At 43.4% G+C, this 22,906-nt stretch overlaps 1 protein-coding gene across 4 annotated transcripts in view; it reads left to right on the plus strand.

Annotated features, from left to right (window-relative positions):
- TTC7A (tetratricopeptide repeat domain 7A) overlaps nt 1–22,906 on the plus strand; it is a 189,829-nt gene that overhangs the window by 75,359 nt on the left and 91,564 nt on the right. For all 4 annotated transcript variants that reach the window (XM_068423941.1, XM_068424103.1, XM_068424014.1 and 1 more), the window contains exons 13-15: nt 3,825–3,882; nt 7,768–7,840; nt 18,246–18,406. In XM_068423941.1, coding sequence (XP_068280042.1) covers nt 3,825–3,882; nt 7,768–7,840; nt 18,246–18,406 — 292 coding nt within the window. The remainder of the gene's footprint in view (nt 1–3,824; nt 3,883–7,767; nt 7,841–18,245; nt 18,407–22,906) is intronic.

Below are 22,906 nucleotides of genomic sequence, written 5' to 3' on the forward strand. Positions count from 1 at the left end.
GGAAAGACCAGGTTGACAATGCATTGTGAAATACAAGTGCTCTTCTTATCTAACATCACCACCTCACATCTTGTGAAGTCTTTGTAGATTTAACAGACCCTCACTGTTTTGGAGATGAGAGAGTGTGCAGTGTCTCTATTTTCATTTAGAATTTTGGTATAAGTCCACATATCAAGGACTGAATTGGAAACTTTTTCTGTCAATCCTTGTGGATTTTATAAATAATCAGTATACTGGTAGCATTGGTTAATGTTAAAAAAAATAATTTAGACAGTGCTTTTTAGTGAACAAACCCATTTTTCTTCTGGAGATAACAGTCAACACATGCAATCTTTAATTATAATTCTGGGTGCTATAACTGTACACTTTGCTGTGTTAGGTGTCTTAACACAAGGGAATGTTTTTTGAAACCCACTGATATGTGCCAAAGGGTCCGTGCGTGTTGGTGTGTTAGTTTGGATCAGAAATGTATTTTTGAAGTCCATCTCTCTTGTCATCCTCACTTTTTATGTTGTGATTCACATAATGGAACAGTTTTACACAACACAAACTGAATTCTTTCCCATAAAACTAATGTGCTACATAAGTAGACCTGATTATGCTGCATCTGCTAATGGGTGTTCAGTCTGTGGGACAAGACTAGAACTAGAGACCTGTCCTTGTGTTTGCAGTGTTGATGCTGGTCCTCAGCATTAAGTGTTTCACTCCATCCATTCACACCTACTGTGCTGCACCTGCTTACTAACACAGAACCTGCCTTCTTCTGTTTTTCAAATGTGACTTTAGAGCGTCATATTGAGGAACCAAAATGTTGCTGAAGCTCCTGTTGACTTTTGGTAAGGTTTAAGCTCCTTTAAAAACCCGGAGTGCTTTAGAAAATAAATTTTGGGCTCCTAAGGTGGCATTTGCAAAAGTACTGTGTCTTACAGGAATAACTCCTGAAGTTTCAGAAACTTAAACTCCCCTGTGCTCTCTGCCTTACTCTGGTCAGACTCTGCTTTGCAGGTTATTTTAATCTAAGTAATAAGTCATACTGCATTTAGTTGGTAGAACTGTAGCAGTCATGCTCACAGTGGGTAAAGTTGGGTAGCGGCTGAAGAATTCATTACTGCTGTCAACCTCGGAGAACGGAGCACAAATTTTAGAAATTTAGTCAGACCCACCTAATTCTGTCTACTTGGTGCAAGCTTTTCTTTGTCTGAATTGAGAACTTTTCAGTAATACAAGTGGGTTGCAGTGATGATGACTTCTTTGAACAGTTCCACAGGTAGGACAACTTCTCTGGGCAACCTGTTCCCGTGTCTCCCCACCCTCACAGTAAAGAATTTCTTCCTAATAGCTAATCTAAATCTACCCTCTTTCAGTTTAAAACCATTCCCCCTTGTCCTGTCACTACATGCCCTTGTAAAAAGCCCCTCTCCAGCTTTCTTCTAGGCCCCCTCCAGGTACTGGAAGGCTGCTATAAGGTCTCCCCGGAGCCTTCTTTTCTCCAGGCTGAACAACCCCAACTCTCTCAGCCTGTCTTCATAGGAGAGGTGCTCCAGCCCTCTGATCATCTTCATGGCCCTCCTCTGGACTCACTCTAATAGACCCATGACTGTCTTGTACTGAGGGCCCCAGAGCCCCCAGTACTGAACACAGTACTCCGGGTGGGGTCTCACAAGGGCAGAGCAGAGAGGAAAAATCACCTCCCTCGACCTGCTGGCCAAGTTTCTTTTTATGCATCCCTCCCAAAATCAGTTCTCATTGCTTTTTTTTCCAATTTACCTCCTTTAGCTGTAAAGGCCCTGTAAGTGGCATGGTTAACTTGCAGCATCATTCTTCAATATTGTCAAAGACAGATTTCAACTATTTATCCAAGTCAGACACAAATCTAGAGACGGACAACCAAATTTCCAACCAGATTTCCAACTTAGTTGTAGCTGAAGATGCAGTTCATATTGTGGGAGGTGGAACTTGCATGCTGTTTCCCAGTAGCGCAGACAAAGCTGACTGGTTGTAGAATATTCGCTTCATTTCCATAACACGTTTTGCACTCTTTCTGACTACAAACTGAACACTAGTCAAATGTCTTACCAGGTGGAACCTAAAAGTTCTCCTAGCTTTTCCATTTGATGTTTGTTTTGGGGGCAAATAGTAAAATTTCTTTCAGTTTTCCTCATTGTGTGGCATCTCCAGAAGTGCTCTGTAACTTACATAAGGAATCATGTAATTTCCATGAGAAACAGAATCTGACATATTTTTCTGGATGAATGTTTATAGCTATGATCAAATCCTTTCCAGTGTCTCCTCAAGCATTTTTATGTTTGCATCAATCTAGATTCTTTTAATTTTTTTCTCTAAGTTTTCCTCCTCTGTTACCTTTTTCCAGTATTTGGCAGTGGACCTGAATGCTCAGTTTTAGGCTCTTGAGAGTGAAGTATTTCCAGCTACTTCTAATAAATGCTGCGTTTTGCATGAAAGCCCATGTCTTCAAGTTTATTCTTTAAACTGCAAATTTTTGTTCAGTTTTTACTACTTAGAGTAGATTTTGTGGCATAAGCAATTTTTTATTTTTATGATTTGGGAAATCCTGAAGATTGCTGTTCCTCCCAAATGAGCTTGGTGTTTTGAAGAACTGTTGGAAGACGTAGGAATAAAAAAGGTCTGATCATTATAACTACTTTAGCAAAATAAATTACTTTCAAAGTTTCACTTGCTAATGTGTTGCAGAATCCAAAGAAACTGATTACCTTTATGTCTTGTAGAAGAACACAACTCTTTCCTCTTAACTTTTAAGAATACTTGAATTTTATCTGGTTTTGTTGCTTAAGTATATACTGCTTACTGACTTTCTGTTCTGGAGCTTACACTGAGTTGATGTATGAAGTCAAATATATTCACAGGTGGATGTTTGCTGATGGTTTAACTACTCATCACTTTTTTGTGCTGTTGATCCATAACTCTCAAATTCAGGATAGGTAGAACAAGAAACAACTGCTATGCAAATCTGAAAACTAAGAACTGAAACAAGACAGCCAACGTGCTTCTGAAAATTAACACTAGCTTTCCAGATATTTTGGATCTGAGAAAGCCAGATCCAAGAAAGCTCTTTCTCTGTTCCCCTTGCTCTTGATGATGATGATGTCTTATGATACCCTGGAGTAACTTTATTCTTCTCCTCCTTTTGTGGTTTTGCCTAGGTATTAATCACACATTGAAAAGTGAGTGTAGTGGGCAGAATCCTTTAGTCAAGCCAGTAGAGACACCAAGGAGGGCATTGGTGGCTAATGCCACACCTGAAGTAGCCTAAAAGTCTGTTTGTGGTCTCAAGGGAGGGTGGTGTGTTGCCAAGGGATTTGTCGTAGAGCTATAAATTTGGCTCCTGGTGTTCCCTGTGCAACCTGCAACACCCTCCGACGTGAAGATGGTGGTGGAGACGATCTGTAACCGAGTCAGAATATGCTGCTAGTTACTGCTTTTAGCATGTACACGAACGTGGCAGAGGGCCTCTTATGCTCTTAGTATCTAGTTAGCGTATGTTCCCTTCTCCTCCCAGACCCTTTCAGTGGCATATGTAAATAAAAAATGCTCTAGCATTTCAGATAAGGGAGTCGTAAGAGTCTTTAATAAAAATGAAATTGGGAATTCAGGTTAAAATACTGGTTTTGCTCTGTTCTTTAAAAACAAAATGGCATGTTTTTCAGCCATGAACACAGGTGTCACCAGATTTCCACAGTTTTTATGCTCCCAGTTTGAAATACTCTGTGCATGTGTAACTCTTTATTTATTTAATCTGAAACATTGAATTCAACTCTTAAATGGCATTGTATCTTGTCCTACAGCTACTCTGAAGGGCACTCAGGATGAATTAAACAAGAAAGCACTTCAGACTTTGGAGAGGTGAGTAGGAATATTGCGGATACTTGCATTGTGTATTTCTTTGGATGAATTCAGAATGATTGTTGTTTCTAATGTTTTTTTTTCCTGTGTGTCACGGTTTAAAGCTGGGCCGGCTATTAAACCTGTGGCAGATGCTCTCTGTTATTCCCCCTCCTCCCCTCAAAGGGAAAGGGAAAGGGAAAAAGGAAAGAGACTTCCGGGTTGGAAAGTTAAAACAGTTTTAATAAGCTATAATAATGAAAAAGCGTATAATAACAATAATAGAAATAATCAAATATATACAAATATATATACAAAACCAAGACTGAGCTCCCCTGAAGTCAGCTACGTCACCACCGGCACTGCAGGGCAGGCTCCGGGAAGGCCCAGGCTGGGCCTAGCGATGGTCGAGAGCTGGATTCAGGAATGCTCGGATCGGGGGCAGCAGGAAAACAGACGGAGTCCTCCTTGGACACCGGCCATAGCAGAAAAAAGAGAGCGAGACCCTCGTGATCCCCCCGCTTTATACCGAGAATGACGTGTATGGGATGGAATACCCTCGTTGGTCAATTTTGGGTCACCTGCCCTGTCTGCTCCCCCCTGCAGCTGCGACCCCCCTTCGACTCTTCACTCGTAAGCCAGTGAGGAATTTAGCAGTGACCTTGGTTTCTCTAAGAATAAGTACAGCAAGAGCCTTTCTGCACAACATCCCTACCGGTGCCTCAGTGATAACTACAAACTTCGAGCGTTATCAGTCCTGGAAGCAGACACTGTCTGCAAAACATGCAGTTAGTTTCAGAAATTGCAGTTACTTAGAGGAGACTTAGCTGAAAGTAAAAATCACTGAAAGGAAAATCGGCCTGGTTTAGGCCAAACCAGGACACTGTGTAAGGCTTCCTTGCCTGAAAGTTTAAAAACAGTTCAGTAGATTTCGGCAATAGTCTGTCAAAACCATTCCTGTGATGGCTAAATGCAGTGATTATTTGGTTGAATATCCAAGGTAAGTGTACCTGTTCTGCCACTAAACAGAAATAACCTTAGCCCCAAATTAGCTGCATTGAGATCTACAGCGCTGGGAGATGCACCTTCCTCACGTGTTGCCAGCAGGCAAGTGTGAAAAGCTGGATTTGTCTCTGTTCCTGTGTGAAGCAGGCTTAAACTCCTGTTTCCCATATGGTGGGAAAGTACCTTCACCACCAGGTTGTAGGCTGCTATGGGGTGGCGTGGCATGGGTGCACTTACTTACCAGGAAGGGGATGATTGCTGTCCTAACGAGTGTTTACATGAGCTATTGTATGAAAAAGGGGCTACAGAGCCAGCAGTACAAAGCAGTCACCCTTCACCTGTTCTTCACCACTGTGCTTTGTGGGGGAGTCTGATCCAATGGTGCTGCCCTGGAAGTATCTGTGATTTAAACTCCTCTGTAACTATAGTTACCTCACGTAAAAATGCTTGGGTTACAAACCTTTTTTTTGTCAGTTCTGTTGTGGTAAAGAGGTGAGATGTGAGCTTCCTGGCCCTGTTATGACTAAGTTGCACCACCAAAATACACTAGGTGGTGTTTGGGCAGTTAACATTGTAAATGTAGATGCCTGCAGTTCCGATGGCAACTAAACGGAAGCTTATATGGTCTAAGTCTTGGGCTGAAGTATCTAATTCTGGGTTTGGTGTGGTCATAATTACATTACAAAAGTGAAGAAAATTTGAGATCTCTGGTATCTCAAAGTACAGATGTAGCAAGTTCAACATGTTACTGGGTCTTAGCTGTTTTTCTGATGGTAAGCAAGGAGGAGTCCAGCATGTTTGTCTTGCACTGTTTTTGCAGTGGTTGCAAGAGCATGTAGTAACCTGAAACTGCAGATGTAATTCTGGATATTTACCCTATGGAGATCTGAAAGATGAGATTTTAAAAAGCTATTTATTTGGTCACTTTTTACATCAGGAGTATACTTCAAGTCACACTAGTTCCTGGACTCCAATGTAATACTTTCACTACTGCCCAAATTTGATGTAATTGCAGTGCTGCAGTGCTTTTAAACTGCATTTATTTTTATCCTTTGACCTTTTCTGCTGGCTGTGGCTTGTTTTCATGATATCTTAACTCTAGCTAGGAAGCAGACAAGCTTCTAGCCAAACATTAGGTACTCAGACTTCAGCCAACAGGGATGTGTAACAGTGAGCTGGTTACTAGGGTCTTCCTAAATGCCTGAGTTTGGTTTCTTTTTTTTCTCTTCCTTGTTTTTCACCTATTTTAAAGTACATGTATGATCTCTCAGGCCATCATTTGGCCTGTAGCCATGTTTGTAAGTGGAGTCTTGTTGTTGGGTTTTGTTTTGTTTTGTTTTTGTTCTTGGGAGTTTTTTGTGGGTTTTTGTTTTGTTAGGTTTTTTTTTTCTTTTAAAGTGGGGGGAGAAATTAGTGGTTTGCCTGTACTAATTGCACCTTGATGGTTTTGGCATTGCTTCAGAATCCTTGAGTGCTACCTTGACTTGCAGAGTTACAGGACACATTCAGTCCATATTAAATTAATTAGTTCTAGAGCCATTAGTTATAAAAGTCAACTCCAACAGCTTCTTGCTCAAAGGCCAAGTCAGCATTTGAGAGGTGGCTGCTGCTAAAATGGTGTGTGGTTTGCTTCCTGGAGTAATTCTTTGATTTTTGTTTGTTTATTTGTTTGTTGATTGAATGAATAGTTTTGGCAGGGTTTTTAACCACCAGCCTTGTCAGCCTGTCATTTCTTCCTCATAAGGATGGTAATTGTGCTCGCTTTGGGCAGGGCGATGCAGGTGCAGGCTTCCCTGGTGGCCTGGAATGCAGCCCAGAAAGAGGTCAGGAACGTCGGTTGGCTATGAGGGACCTTCCTCTTCCCCATCTCTCCTGTGTGAAATGATTTCCCTGTACCACAGAGTTAGGAGTGAGCTCTGTGGGTCAGTGAGGGGATAATCCACTGGTCCCTGGACTGGGCTGCCAATGTGGCATGAGCCAGTGCCCCACGTTGCTCCTAGGCTAGGGCTCCAAAATGCTGTCTTCACGTTGCCTTGGTTAATGGCTTTTCCACAGGCTAGCAAGCTCAGACTGCAGTTTCATGCTTAGCATAGTCTGAGAGGGACAGTTCTGCTCTGGTTGTCCGTCCCTATTCCCTGCCTTGCACAAGCCTGTGTGAAGGGCCTCCACATGTACTTCTGGAGACACTGCAGCCTTCACTAGCCAAAGGATCTCTGCAGTGCACGCTGTTGCCTGCTGTGGACTAGAAGGTAATCTCTAAGAGGTCCAAGCTTGAGAAGTAAGGGCCTTGGGTTTGGTCCAGGCTCAGCTCCTGCCATCAAATCCTCATTCCTCTCTCAGTGTCTTCCCTTTCCAAATTAGGAGACTACTGTCCATGATTAGACTATAAGCTGCAGGGTGGAGGATGTTTTGTGTGTTTGAGCACCATCTCGCAGTCACAATAATAGCAGAAACAATTATTACTTTCTCAGTGCTAACCTAACCCTCTCCTATTGTTTGAAAAGTGGCAATATAGGAACAAGTTGGACAACTATCTCTGTCACCTCAATTACTTAAAATAATGCTTTAATGGGTTTGTCATGAGTTAAGAGCTACTTTCTCCGTATCAGTTATCCGACTTCCAAAACATTAAGTGGCATTTAATGAAGGAGCGTGTAAATTGTATAACATCCTGGCCGTTGTGTTTCTCATACTTGTTCCTATGAGCCTGGCTCAGCCACACCAGCATTGATGTGTTTTTTGTCTAGTTTCGGTGTGCTCCCCCCCCCGTTACTGGACTAGTTTTCTGTAGGAGAGGAGTGGGCTTTGTTCTGTGCTTGTGTGTGACTCATGGTGAAGGAGTTCTGCAAAGCACAATCTAACAGTCACTTTTCTTTTTGTGTTGTGTGGTCGTCCTTAAAGAGCACGTGACTTGGCCCCGGAAGATCACCAAATCATCCTCTACCTGTCACTGCAGCTGGCTCTTGTCAGACAGGTAGGTGCAATAATTGACAACCACTGAGTCATGAGAGGGTGGGAGAAGGACAGTCCAATTGAGCAAGACCCAGCCTTGCTAAACAGGATCCTTTCCTTCCTGCATTGGAATCGATAACAATCAATCAGAATATGATCGTGTAAGATTTTTTTATTATTATTTTTTAAATAGTAATTCTATAGCACATGGAATGACCTTCCTTAGGGCATGCATTCAGCTCTAACTTGTGAGCAGTGCTGTTCCCACTTGGAGCAACTTTGTCTGGGTGGGGTGAGCCAGGTGTGTTTATTCCTGTTCCCTGGGTATCATGCTGTGTCCTGCTGCAGGCCACTCCAAAGGCTCTCTCATTACTTCCTGGTTCTATATCACACCAGATCGCATGCCTCTGCGCTGGGGGTTGGTTTATTCCATACTTGGGCACGTTTGGTGTTAGGCTTTGGGTGCTGGAGCTCTGCAGTGAGTGGGATCAGTTGGCATTTGAATGCTGCTGCAGGTGTTAACTCACAAAAATAAAGCTGATCAGAAAATACACTGCACTGCATTTCAGAAAAAACATTGGGGCTGTGCTTTATTTTTCTGTCCCTTCTTTTTATAATAGGGATGTATTTTATTTCTCTGTCCCTTCTGCTTAAAAGCCAAAGTCTTTATTGGAACAGCCCCTATGTTTTAAAAGCTTCTCTAGCTAGATTTGAAATTTCATCATCATAGTTTCCTTCTTTGGCAAGCTTTCTGCTTGCTGCAGTTTTTCTCTCCTTAGTCTACACTACAGAGTCAAACAGTTGGATCCTTCTTACTTTCCTGAGCTAATTAGGGGAGCTGTGTGTTCATTAGGTTAAACTAATTGTTCCAAGAGAGCACACTCTTGATAATGTCACTTTTGTAACCCTTTCATAATGACAGCAGTGTGCTGTGAGGAAGCCTGCAATAAGAAAGGATAATTAAAATGGCTTATTTAACTTTCTCATCTGCCTACTGGCTGCTTTATGATGCAGTTTGCTCAGGGTCTTTCATTAAAAAATACCCAGCTACCCTTCTTCCTCTCACAGCTTTTGCCTTTTAGGGAGATTGTCTGATCTGCTGCCTCTTCTGCATCTTGCCATGAGTAAAAGCATTACAGCTTTTCAGTTGCTGTCCTTAAAAAATCAAGGTTTTTGTGGTCATTGGCTCTTTGTTGTTTTCACTGTTATTGGTTCACTGCATTTTAACTCATTACCCTTTCTTTCTCCAGTTGTAGCCTGTCTTTACAGTGTTGTTTCATATATCTCATTTCATCATTTCCCTTCCCTCCTGTTCTTTCCATTCAGTCTCTTATCCTCATGTTCACTTTCTCTTTTGTCTGCCTCACCTGTGTATTTTCATCCTTGATGTTCTGCCAGTTGCCCCTGCTACCATAGATGTGTGATCTAAGTGCGTTATGTAGTGTCAGCCTGACCCCTGTGATGCTGGTCCTGCTCTTCTCCATCTAGTGAGATATAAATCTTTAACACATGCTTGGAGAGAGAGGAGGCACCTGACAAATCTTTATTTTTAGACTGCTGTAAAATATCCTACTCTTCTTTTGCCAGTTTACTTAATGATAAACATTCGGTAATGCATTTTTAATATCTTTAATTATTGAAAGTATCTAATATATTCTCTTTCTGATTAACTGAAAGATAAATGATACCTTTTTTTGATAGATTGCATTAACTATTGAATGTCACAGTCAGGTCTTTCATCAGGCGATGCTACAGTACCAACAAATCAGGCCATTCCTACACAGTAGGTTATAATGTAATACCTGAATGTTATTCTCAACAAATAGGCCCTTTTGTTTCCATAGTCAAGGTCAATAAATGAGGTAACCTTACCCAACAAGGAAAAATGTAGGTATCAGCTTGCATAGATAAGAGAGCGTTTTCATGGAACAAAGCAAGAGAGGCAGCTGACCAGTAGAGTGCCAGGCAAAGCTGGAGCATTCCTCTTCCTTGGAAGACTCTGTAAAATACTTCCAATAGTACTTGTTTCTGTCAGCACTGGGCAAGGGAGAGGGGAAATGGAGAAGCCTAAGCTTCCCTCTGACATGCGATGAGAACATGACAAGAGGAATGGTTATAAAAGTTTTTCACAAAGTTGGCAGTTGAAAACCACCAGCAACCAGCATGAAAGGTGATGATGATGTGCTTCCTGCTTGTGTTTGTGTGTGTGGCTCTGTGTCTTAAAAGACCACCAGAGTCAACAGGAAGATACCAGTGACTCCTGGATGGTCTAGGTCAGCCCCACTGCATTTTAGGGTGGATTTTTCAGCAAAATACAGAGTGGAATACCCTCTTCTGTAAGGAGGGTCTCAATCTGATTTTCCCCCAAAGTTGAAGTGCCACGAGGCCAAGGTCAGCATTTGCTGTGGTAGCTATCTCTATCTGTAGCACCTGGCTGGCAGCCCACCGAGCTGATCAACAAATGAGACTTGTAACTCCCAACTCCCAGCAGCTGGTACGGCTGCTTCTCCTGTTTCTGTGGTAACAGCATTTGGATCAGCAAAAACAAGGTAGAATGAACATTTTAAAGCTCACTGATTTTAATGCCTTGCCTTGTTTTTTAGCAGGCCAGTTTCTATGGAAATGACTCTAGAGAGTCAGCACTCTTGTTAATTTTAAGTGCTGGTTCCCTCTTGTTTTGGGGGGTGGTGGTGTTTTTGACCTTGAATGCCATGTAAATCAGTATCAGCTACATAAAAACAACATATGGGGGTTTCGTACCATTTTAATACTTGATTTGATTTGACCTTTCTTTGCATGAAAATAGGAAGGGAAAGACAGCCAGGGGCCAGCAGCTGAGAATTAGAGGTCTCCCTTCTCAATTTAATCTGTGGGCTGCCAGCAGACCTGAAGTTTCAAGTGGCAATATCCAAAAAACACCTACTGCCTTCCAGAGTGTCTGGATGTAAAAATAAAACAAAGATCGGTTAAGACACCAGAGAAAATATTTCAGCTGTTTTCTCCACAGTTTTTATTCTAGATTCAGGAAGGAGAGGCTGCTCTCTTGTCTTTGGCCCAGGAGGGTAGCTCTGTTTTAGTAGGTATCAAGAGGCACTTCTTTCCGTGACTGCTGGATGTGGGTAGTGCTGGTCTGTGTTTCTCCCAGACCAGCTAGTGTCTTCTCTGCTGAACAGTAAAATGCTGCTTTTCTGTCTAGGTCCTGGTCTAGATTTTTCTGGTGATGAAAACCAGCTTGTAGTAAGAATTAAGCAATAACTTAACTCACAGATATGTCTGCGCCTGCTTTCCTGAAGTTCTGGAGGACTGTAGCAAGTCTGTTTTCAATGGAAGCTCTTGCCAGTCAATAAAGTTTTCTCCTTTCTATAATCCCTGTGTTATAAAAAGAGATGGAGAGGATAGTTTTAATGGTTAAATAACTGTAACTCACAACTGATGTGAAATTATAAGGCCTGAAAACTCCTCTTACAAGATCCTGTTTCATTTACTATTCTAAATATGCAAGTGCATTCTACTTTTGGGAATTATTTTTAACGCTAATACTGTTTTCCTTTATATACCTACAATTGTAACATCCCAGCATTGTTTTTAAGGAAGCATATAGCATTACTGAAATAAATCCCGTTATATAAGAGGCAGCCTAAACAATCCATATTGTGGCATTATTTTGGTAGTGCTGCAAGATGCTATTTCTGGCTTACTGCAGTATCATTGCTTCCTAATCAGTGTGATCTGAATATACCTGTGTGCCATGCAGAATACGTGTGGTATATTTATTAACAGAAAGATGAATCGGAGAAGGGTAGCATCTTCTAATTGCAGGCCCCACTCGGACTTGCAGTCCAGCTGAAATAAGGTTACTTTAAAGCACAGGACTTGTAGGGAATTTAAACTGGCAGCCTACCTCTGATACAGCTCTGAAGTTTCAGGGTGCCATCTGGGCTGCCACCTTCCATCTTTCTCGTATTACATAGTTACTTAAATAAAGAAGCTGTGGCATCTGTCAATAGATGATCTCTGCTTTTCAAAAGAAGTTTGTGTTGACTGATGCCAAATATTTTGCTTTTGTTGTTCTAGAAATTTAGTTTGTATTTTGTTGCACCTGGTCTGCTGCAGGTTGTTGTTTTGTATAGTGCTTCCTATAAAGGAATATAGTTCCTTCATGTTATTAGAGCGTATTTTTTTCTTATCTGTGTTTTGTCCGTTGTTTCTAATTATGCAGCAGTACTGCGTAGGCTACTAATGGTGTTACAGCACTCAGGAATCTTTTTGGGCTCAAGTTAAACAATCAGGTGTGAGCGAAGCATGATTAACTTCCAAAAACAACCATTGCCTGTGACTCTGATGGTACTAGAGGGAAGCACTGAAATGAGATGTAACCATTGCAAGCCCTATGCTACAGAAGAGGGGAAAATTATTTTAGATTATATCTATCTCAACAGTATGTGACTGCCTGTTCAGCAGGCACAGGTTTGCAGGAGCGACCAGAACTTACTTTTGTGCTGCTTTATTTCGTGTATATTGCAATGGAGTTGGAGAGCTTCTTTGATAGCTGGCCTATGTTAGGGGTATGAACTTGCAGTTGTGTGATCATCAGACATTTGCACATATAAAGCAAAGTCTCAGTGACTTAGTTTGCATGTTCACGTGCAAGTAAGGTCAAGTATCCTTACAATTTCAAAGTCCCTCAGAAAAGACACTAGTTGCAAGTATTATTCTTTGTCTGAATCTTACTAGCAAAATAGGATCACCTTCCCAAGTCTTTGAATAGAATCATAGAATAGTTGAGTTTGGAGGAGACCTCTGGAGATCACTCCGTTCAATCCCTGCTCAAAGCAGGGTCAGCTGGAACAGGTTGCTCAAAGCTCCCTCCAGTTTGGTTTACATATTTTCTTTTTCTTCTAAATGAACTTATTTTTCGCCAAACTTGGGATTTCTTTATGACTACTTGTGCAGGTCTGAGACAGAGGAATAGAAAAAATACAGGTGCTTTTAGTCCTGAGAACAAGAAGAGTCTTGATAGCGGCTTTGTTTTAGCAAGTCAAATTTATATACCTCTGGTATACATACTGAAGAACTTCGTGGACGGGCGGATCTGAGCCCACCACAGTCTCATGCCTGTTGTCCTGGTTCCAAGTTGTCTTGTCATTGCTAGTGTTTCTACATTGTAAGAAAATGTGTCCTAGTAAACTGCTGAAGGATAATTGGTGATTTAAGCCAATGTGATTACCTTTGCAGTAGGCTATAATAATACATGTGGTTAAAGTAGCTCCAACGACAAGCAGTAATTCTTTAAAGCTGAGCACTCACGTCATATATCCCAACCTGAATCTAAGACAGGACGTTCAGCGGTTTTGAAGCTGTGAGCCAGATGCAAGTTTGGGTTTATGTCCGTGGAGCAGTCGTGCTGATCTCCAGACTTGCATGGAGTCACCAATAACAGAGTAGTTAAATACTTTGGCTTGCATATGCACAGTAAGATTGAAATGTCACATGGACATTAGGATGAAGTTGCCCATGAACAAAATGTGTACCATGGCTCCAGAAGTATACCTGGGATCTAGATAATCAGCAACCTCTGTAATTGTTGCTTTCCTTAGTTATGTGCTACCTGTTTTCCTGCATGATCTGTGGAGGCGGTGAGTATTTGACACTGGTGGAATGCCAAGGCAGGAGAATGTCTGCAGAGCTTTGCTAGGTGGGGGAGGGGGATAAGACCAGGGCAGCCACAAATGAACCTAGGGGTGACAGGCCTGCGTCGGGGGCAAGGCCGCTAGCCCAGCTGAAGTGTGTTTACACCAATGCACGCAGTATGGGCAATAAACAGGAAGAGCTAGAAGCCACTGTACAGCAGGAAGGTTATGATGTGGTTGCCATCACAGAAACGTGGTGGGATGACTCTCATGACTGGAGTGCAGCTATGGATGGCTATAGGCTCTTTAAGAGGGACAGGAGAGGCGGTGGGGTAGCGCTGTATGTTAGGGAGTGCTTGGACTGTGTTGAAATTGAGGAAGATGGTGAGGATGACAAGGTTGAATGTTTATGGGTGAAGATCAGGGGGAAGGTCGGCAGGGCGGACATTACAGTGGGAGTCTGTTATAGACCACCCAACCAGGATGAGCAGGCGGGCGAGGCATTTTACAAGCGGCTGTCGGAAGCCGCCCAGTCACAGAATCACAGAATCAGCCAGGTTGGAAGAGACCTCAGGGATCATCGAGTCCAACCGTTGCCCTGACACCACCCTGTCAACTAGACCATGGCACTAAGTGCCATGTCCAGTCTTTTCTTAAACACATCCAGAGATGGTGACTCCACCACCTCCCTGGGCAGCCCATTCCAATGTCTAATAACCCCTTCTGTAAAGAAATTCTTCCTGATGTCCAACCTGAACCTCCCCTGGTGAAGCTTGAGGCTATGCCCTCTTGTCCTATTGCTAGTTGCCCGGGAGAAGAGGCCAACTCCCACTTCACTACAACCTCCCTTCAGGTAGTTGTAGACTGCAATAAGGTCACCTCGGAGCCTCCTCTTCTCCAGGCTAAACAACCCCAGCTCCTTCAGCCGTTCCTCGTAGGTCAGACCCTCCAGACCCTTCACCAGCTTGGTCGCCCTCCTCTGGACTCGCTCCGACACCTCAGCATCTTTCTTGAAGTGCGGGGCCCAGAACTGAACACAGTACTCAAGATGTGGCCTCACCAGTGCCGAGTACAGAGGGACGATCACTTCCCTAGACCAGCTGGCTACACTATTCCTAATAGAGGCCAGGATGCCATTGGCCTTCTTGGCCACCTGGGCACACTGCTGGCTCATGTTTAGCCGGCTGTCGATCAGCACCCCCAGGTCTCTTTCCACCGGGCCGCTTTCTAACCACTCTTCCCCCAGCCTGTAGAGCTGCATGGGGTTGTTGTGGCCGAAGCGTAAGACCCGGCACTTGTTCTTGTTGAACCTCATGCCGTTGGTCTCGGCCCATCTATCTAACCTGTCCAAATCCCTCTGTAGGGCCTTCCTACCCTCCAACAGATCGACACTACACCGGCCGGTCGCCGGCCCTTGTACTCGTGGGCTACTTCAACTTGCCGGATGTCTGCTGGAAATACAACATGTCAGAGAGGAAGCAATCTAGGAGATTCCTCAAATGTGTGGAGGACAACTTCCTCATGCAAGTGGTAAATGAGCCCACTAGAGGAGGGGCCCTGCTTGACCTGTTGTTTGTGAACAGAGAAGGACTAGTGGGAGATGTGAGGGTCGGTGGCCGTCTTGGGAGTAGCGACCACGAAATGTTAGAGTTTTCGATAGTGGGGGAAGTAAGGAGGGGCAAGAGTAGAACTTCTGCCTTAGATTTCCGGTGGGCTGACTTTAGCCTGTTTAAGAGGCTGGTGGACCGAGTCCCTTGGCAATCGGTCCTGGAGGGCAAAGGTGTCCAGGAAGGCTGGACATGCTTCAAAAGGGAATTGCTAAATATTCAGGAGCAGGCTGTCCCGGTGTGTAGGAAGACAAGCCATCGGGGAAAAAGACCAGCCTGGTTAAACAGAGAACTTAGACTAGAACTTAAGGAAAAAAAGAGAGCCTACTTGCTCTGGAAGAAGGGTCGGGTAACTTGTGAGGTCTATAGGGACATGGCCAGGTCGTGTAGGGAGAAGATTAGAAGGGCCAAAGCTCAATTAGAGCTTGATTTGGCTGCTACAGTCAAAGATAACAAAAAAAGCTTTTACAAATACATCAACAGCAAAAGGAGGGTCAAGGAGAGCCTCCACCACTTGCTGAATGAGGAGGGTAGTGTAGTGTCAGGGGATGAGGAAAAGGCAGAGGTGCTCAATGCCTTCTTTGCCTCAGTCTTTAACGTCAAGACCGGTTGTCCTCAGGAGACTCGGCCCCCAGAGCCTGAAATTAGGGACGGCGGGCTGTGTGAACCTCCTGTAATCCAGGAGGAGACAGTTAGTGACCTGCTGTGCCAGTTGGACACCCACAAGGCTATGGGCCTGGATGGGATTCACCCCTGAGTAATGAAGGAACTGGCAAACGAACTTGCCAAACCACTCTCGATTATCTACCGGCAGTCCTGGTTAACTGGAGAAGTTCCAGCTGACTGGAAATTAGCAAATGTAACGCCCATCTACAAGAAGGGTCGGAAGGACGATCCAGGGAACTATAGGCCTGTCAGCCTGACCTCGGTGCCAGGCAAGGTGATGGAACAGATTATCCTGAGTGCCATTACACGGCACATGCAGGACAGTCGGGGCATCGGGGCCAGCCAACATGGATTCATGAAAGGCAGGTCCTGCTTCACCAAGCTCGTCTCCTTCTATGACAAAGTGACCCGCTTAGTAGATGAGGGCAGGGCTGTGGATGTAGTCTATCTAGACTTCAGTAAGGCATTCGACACTGTCTCCCACAGCATCCTCCTGGACAAACTGGCTGCCCGGGGCTTGGATGGGTGAACTCTTAAATGGGTTAAAAACTGGCTGGATGGCCGAGCCCAGAGAGTGGTGGTGAATGGGGCAAAGTCCAACTAGCGGCCGGTCACTAGCGGTGTTCCCCCAGGGCTCAGTTCTGGGGCCGGTGCTGTTCAATATCTTTATAGATGATCTAGACATAGGGATTGAGTGCACCCTCAGCAAATTTGCAGATGACACCAAGCTGGGTGGGAGTGTCGATCTGCTGGAGGGTAGGAAGGCCCTACAGAGGGATCTGGACAGGTTAGATAGATGGGCTGAGACCAACGGCATGAGGTTCAACAAGAACAAGTGCCGGGTCTTACACTTCGGCCACAACAACCCCATGCAGCTCTACAGGCTGGGGGAAGAGTGGTTAGAAAGCGGCCCGGTGGAAAGAGACCTGGGGGTGCTGATCGACAGCCGGCTAAACATGAGCCAGCAGTGTGCCCAGGTGGCCAAGAAGGCCAGTGGCATCCTGGCCTCTATTAGGAATATTGTAGCCGACCGGTCTAGGGAAGTGATCGTCCCTCTGTACTCAGCACTGGTGAGGCCGCATCTTGAGTACTGTGTTCAGTTCTGGGCCCCGCACTTCAAGAAAGATGTTGAGGTGTTGGAGCGAGTCCAGAGGAGGGCGACCAAGCTGGTGAAGGGTCTGGAGGGTCTGACCTATGAGGAACGGCTGAGGGAGCTGGGGTTGTTTAGCCTGGAGAAGAGGAGGCTCCAAGGTGACCTTATTGCAGTCTACAACTACCTGAAGGGAGGTTGTAGTGAAGTGGGAGTTGGCCTCTTCTCCCGGGCAACTAGCGATAGGACAAGAGGGCATAGCCTCAAGCTTCACCAGGGGAGGTTCAGGTTGGACATCAGGAAGAATTTCTTTACAGAAAGGTTTATTAGACATTGGAATGGGCTGCCCAGGGAGGTGGTGGAGTCACCATCTCTGGATGTGTTTAAGAAAAGACTGGACATGGCACTTAGTGCCATGGTCTAGTTGACAGGGTGGTGTCAGGGCAACGGTTGGACTCGATGATCCCTGAGGTCTCTTCCAACCTGGCTGATTCTGTGATTCTGTGATTCTGTAGGTGGGCAGTTCTCATAGTAGGAAAGAAGGAGCTACGTCCTCCATCTCTTAAGGGAAGGTATATAGGAGGAAAAGAAATGTATACATTTTTCTGTTTTGTTTTCTGCAGGCTTCCAGGGCCAAACACAGATCTGGAATAATTTAAGTAACAGTAATTTCAGACACTAGAGAATCTTAAAGAAAATCCTTTATATAAAACTTACTGGTAGCTAAAGGAAAGAAAATCGACTAAGAAGTTCCCTTTTGAACAGACAGCCTAAAATAGGGTATTGGATCACAAAGAGCATGTGATATACTTGCATTCATTATAGATGTTAAGTTTTCTGCCAAGTGAGACTTGATTCTAGTGACATGCTGCTGCTGTGAGTGTCAGGACTGCTCTTTACATCACTGCTTGCAAAGATACTTCTTTTTTTGACAGCATTTTGAATCTTGACTCTTTTACCCTTGAACATTCAAACTTAATTTTTATGTTCTTGATTCAAATCATGAAAGGCCTTGTACAGCCATCACAAGAGACAAAATGCAACAGAGATGTGTAATGCTCTCCCACAAGTGAAGAGCCAGCCACTCATCCTAGAAAATGGAGCTGAGAATTGGGCATATATAGTGAATCTGTTTACAGCATAGAAGCAGCATGCCAAAGTAAGAAGGGATTGATTGGGTCAGGTCTGCCGCTCCTCTTTATAAGCAGTGATTTAGTAATGCAGCAGACTCTTTTCTCTAGAACGTGTGGTTTTTTTCAAGCAGTGCAGTCTGTTAATTTTGTCAAACTGTTCAGAGAGAAGCCTTTCTCATAGGTGCCTACGTAGGATTTCTTCAGAATTTCTAATGACTGTATTTGTTCTTACCTTTGGGATATAATGTAGGACTGAAGAAAAAATGTGTTCTCTTTTTATTTCTGCCCCATCTCCTCCCAGATTTCTGATGCTATAGAACATCTTCAAGAAGCACTGCAACTGTGCAAAGATGACATGAATTCACTTCATCTGCTGGCCCTCCTGTTTTCAGCTCAGAAACACTATCAGCATGCACTGGATGTTATCAACATGGCTGTTGTTGAATACCCAGAAAGCTTTAGGTAAGAGTTATTGCATGATGCGGTACATCCAGTCAGGAATTATGTGCTCAGTAGCTCTGTTGTTCTCAGTTATACACAAGGAGCCTGTTAAATCAGGTATGCTACTGGTGCGTCATTCTCCTTCTGGGTGTACTGTGAAGCTAAAACATGTGAGGCTCAGGGTATTCTTTTGATTTTCTGTCTTCTTGGTCTTTCTGTTTTTAAAACTAATCCTTGTGTTTGTTTGCTTTTCCGATATTTGTCTTTCTATATTGTGCTGATCATGTCTTCTCCCATATATCTCCCTGTACTTTTTCATATGTCACTTTACACGTGGAGAAATGAGCGTAAGACAACTATGATGATGTCTGTCTGTGTGACAAATAATTTCATATTTGGTAAACTTCCTGATTAAAGACAAACAAATTCTTCTTGTATTGACAGTTCTTTTGATGCTCATGTATGGCACAATTTGCTGCAGTAGCACAGCTGGGGAAAAAGATCAGTTGAAAATTACAAGCTGTAGTAATGTATAGCTGAAAGGATGGTTTGGCTGCCTAAGAGCAGGTTTGAACCAGCACAGACTTCTTGGAGCCAGAGGTTTCCACTGTTCTATGTTTGACTCAGTCCTTCATCCATCTGAGGGAGATGAATTGAATTCCTTGCAATTTCACTGTCATGACCTTTCAAAACAATGAATTTGTCTGTTCTGTGCAAAAATTAAAGCTACTGTAATATTTTCTGGTGATTGCATACTAGCTGAGTTTCTCAGCCAAACTGTAGAAAATCCTGTTGTATTGCTGGAAGACAAATTTCCATTCAGAATTGCCTGTATTTAACTGATGTTTTAAATCCATGCAGCATTGTCTTTAGACAGCTTGCTTTCTCAGTGGAGAGAGGGAACAGCCTCCACAGGTGTAGTCCAGCAGCTGAGTGCGATGTTCTCTATCTGTTGAGGCTATCTAAATGTGAGCTTGAATCATAGAGTGGTTTGGGTTGGAAGAGACCTTAAAGATCATCTAGTTCCAACCCCCCTGCCATGGGCAGGGACACCTTCCACTAGACCAGGTTGCTCAAAGCCCCATCCAGCCTGGCCTTGAACACTGACAGGGAGGGGGCATCCACAACTTCTCTGGGCAACCTGTTCCAGTGTCTCACTACCCTCACAGTAAAGAATTTCCTCGTAATATCTAATCTAAATCTATGCTCTTTCAGTTTAAAATCATTCCCCCTCGTCCTATCACTACATGCCCTTGTAAAGAGTCCCTCTCCCACTTTCCTGTAGGCCCCCTTCAGGTACTGGAAGGCTGCTGTAAGGTCTCCCCGGAGCCTCCTCTTCTCCAGGCTGAAGAGCCCCAACTCTCTCAGCTTGTCTTCATAGGAGAGGTGCTCTAGCCCTCTGATAATCTTCATGGCCTTCCTCTGGACTCACTCCAACTGGTCCATGTCTTTCTTATGGGCTCTGAGGGCCCCAGAGCTGGATGCAGTACTCCAGGTGGGGTCTCATGAGAGCAGAGTAGAGTGGGAGAAACCTTCCTTGACCTGCTTTAGGATCTTTTAGAACTATGGTGCTATATCAGCATATAATGCTTTTCCTTGTAAGCTGCATGCTGCCATTTAAAATAATTCTGCTGCCTGTGTTTTTGAGGTTACTTACTTTGTGTATGTGAGGAGCTAAGACTGTCAGTGCACATCTTTGAGAATTAAGTGAAAATTAGTAATGGAAAAGCTCTTAAAATGATGCCAGCATCTCTTCAGAGTGTGAACATGGGTATGATTGAAACAGGAAGTACTCCAGTGGCTGCTAAATTGGGTTTTGTGGTTTGAAAGTAGTAAGGATAGTAAAAAACCTCATTGTACAGTCAAAGGTCACATCATACAGTCAAAGGTCAGATGTTCATTGAGGACTATAAACACTAGAAGATAGATAAGACAGACATGGAAGAGGAAGAAGAAACTGGTTGTTTACATGAGAAACAGAGTATTTGCCATGTCAGATCAACCAACTGGTCCATCAAGTCCTGGATCTTTACTCCAGCACTTGCTTATGTTTCAAGGAAGGACAAAACAGAGAAAAGATGGTGTGCAAAGTAGCTTGGAGGGCTGCTGGGTGCATTTCTTTATGCTGTCTGGTAATCTGATTTCCCCAAAGCAGGAAAGAATATTATCTCCTATGCTTCTAGCAGTGCCAATCTTCATGTGCAGAAAGACCTTGCAAGGAGTAGCAGAACAGGTTTTTTCTGGTAGAAACAATTAATATTGGTAGTGAAAGCCACAAGTTCATGCTTACTCTTAGACACAGACTTGCTATAGTGTGTGCTCTCAGAGGAACCCCTCTTCGCTTCCTGCGTGCACTGTGATACGTAACACAGTTGACAGTGAGACTCATTCACAGGTACACAGGGATGCAGGAGTAAGGGCTGGCTTCTTGCCTCTATGACTAGCCTGTGTCAGGGTGTGTCTTTCTCTAAACTAGCCAGCAAATAACCAATGAGTGAGGGAATAAAGAAGGAGCATCAGAGTCGCAGGACAAAAAAAAAAAAATAGAAAAAGCATTTCTGAAGAAAAAGAAGAACAGGAATCAAATGGCAGGGAAAGCAAGAAGAGTAACAGAATACACCTATAGTTTGTATCAAATCTGAAGCTGTTCCAGACTCTAGAGGTCTAAAGTACAGTTTATGCTGGGAGGGCTTTGCTGCTTTGTAAAACCTCTTTGAAGAGAGAAAGACCTGATGCTATTGTGTATCTCCAGTTGTTATTGCCTTACAGAAAAACTGTAGTAAATTTTACTACTGCATGGAATGAGTACAGGATGCTTCATGTAAATAGTATAGGCAAGTTCAACTGCATGATTTTAAAGCTGTATTTAAAAGTGGTTGGTTATTTTTTCCAATTCACATTGATATGAACCAGGCAGCTGTGTAATGTGGTGCCTGGGGGCTCCATTCATAATGACAACTCTTTTGGGAAGCGTAGTTTGATGGCATGTATCAAGAAAAGAAGATGAAAGCTGCATTAAGGGACCTTAGGGCTCTGTAGATGGCATCCATGTAGCTGGATGTATATCCTAAACAAAAGAAAGAATAATACATAAAAACTTAAGGTCATAGCTGGCCCATCTCATACTGTTTCATTGATCTCTGACTGTATGTAATTAAGATGAGTTTGTTCCTGCTTTTTTATTTTCATATTAAACTCTTTCATTATATATTTTAAAGAAGGAATCATTCAGAATGTCACATAGTTGTTTAGTGGTTGAAGCAATTGGAAAAAATATACTGCGTTTCTCAGCTAACATACAACATCCTTTGGCATGAGCCCAATGATACTGACCCAAATGTGTCTAGAAGTGCCCCTTGTTGGAGTGTTTAAACTTAAACGTTTACTTCACCTTTCAGTGGTTGATATGGTGCATAGGGAGGAGGGATATGAAAGCTAGACACTGAGTACAGTGAGAGATGAACTGGGATGTTTTGGATTGAGCTGTTGGAGAAGAATGTTGAAAAACAGCTGGATATCCAAAAGCACAAATTGTTTCGAAAAATGAACTTAGGAAGATCGCTTCTGCTTGAAAGGTGGCATATAGTAACAAACGCACTATGTTACAGTCAGAGAATGACTGAATTTGAGCACTTGGATGTACTGCAAGCAATGATAGAGGAAGATTGGATAGAGGAAGAATGAGAGCTAGCTATGTTGGACATATTGCAAGATAGAGTGAACTGGAAGAAATACACTGCCTTGCCATGACTATAAAAGATAGAAATAATAGCAACCTTTACATGGGGAGGTGTCACCTGAAAAATCGTTGACTCCTGTGGAGGCAGACTACCCAGGATAAAACTTAGTGTTCTTACATCCTGTCCATGTTGGTACGCTTTTAAAAGAAGTTCATGGATGCAGCAGCAACAGTTGGTTCTGGTATATTATTTCAAAGCACTATCTCCAGCGCATTTGGGAGAGAGGACTCCTGACAGCATCAGGTATCTCCCCTCCAGGTCAGTGATTCTGATCATAAGCCTTTCTTAAGATGGATTCTGTCAATTTTTTCCCAGCTCAAAGGCCAGCCTTTTGGGCAGTGTTCTATGTGGGATTGACTGTGATTACCTCCCCTGGCTTGTCTTAGGGATAGATTTTTTACCTGGAAGAAATAATATTAGTGAGCACCCCTCTTGCCCCTCAGGTGATCTTAAAATAATGCGTTGTTTATTTAGAAAGAAAGAATTTCCCTCTTTAAAGCCCATGTTCACACATCACAAAATGTTCCATTCAGAAGTCCCATAGGTCTGGCAGCCTGCAGAACCCCCCACAGAGTGTGGCTGACACAGTCCTTTATCTCCAGCTAGTAATATTTCCTTCTTCCTGTTTTGTTCATGTAAAATTGACTTTGTCCTCCTGATTCGCCCACTCTTCCAGAGACTTTTACTCTCTAGTCATCTTTTAGCTCTAATTGGTTAGCTCCCAGCACTGGAAAAAAATTAAGGTCCGTACCTAGCCTGAGGTTGGAAATAGGATATCAAT

The sequence above is a fragment of the Nyctibius grandis genome, chromosome 1, assembly GCF_013368605.1.
Source record: "Nyctibius grandis isolate bNycGra1 chromosome 1, bNycGra1.pri, whole genome shotgun sequence".
Taxonomy (NCBI): Eukaryota; Metazoa; Chordata; class Aves; order Nyctibiiformes; family Nyctibiidae; genus Nyctibius; species Nyctibius grandis.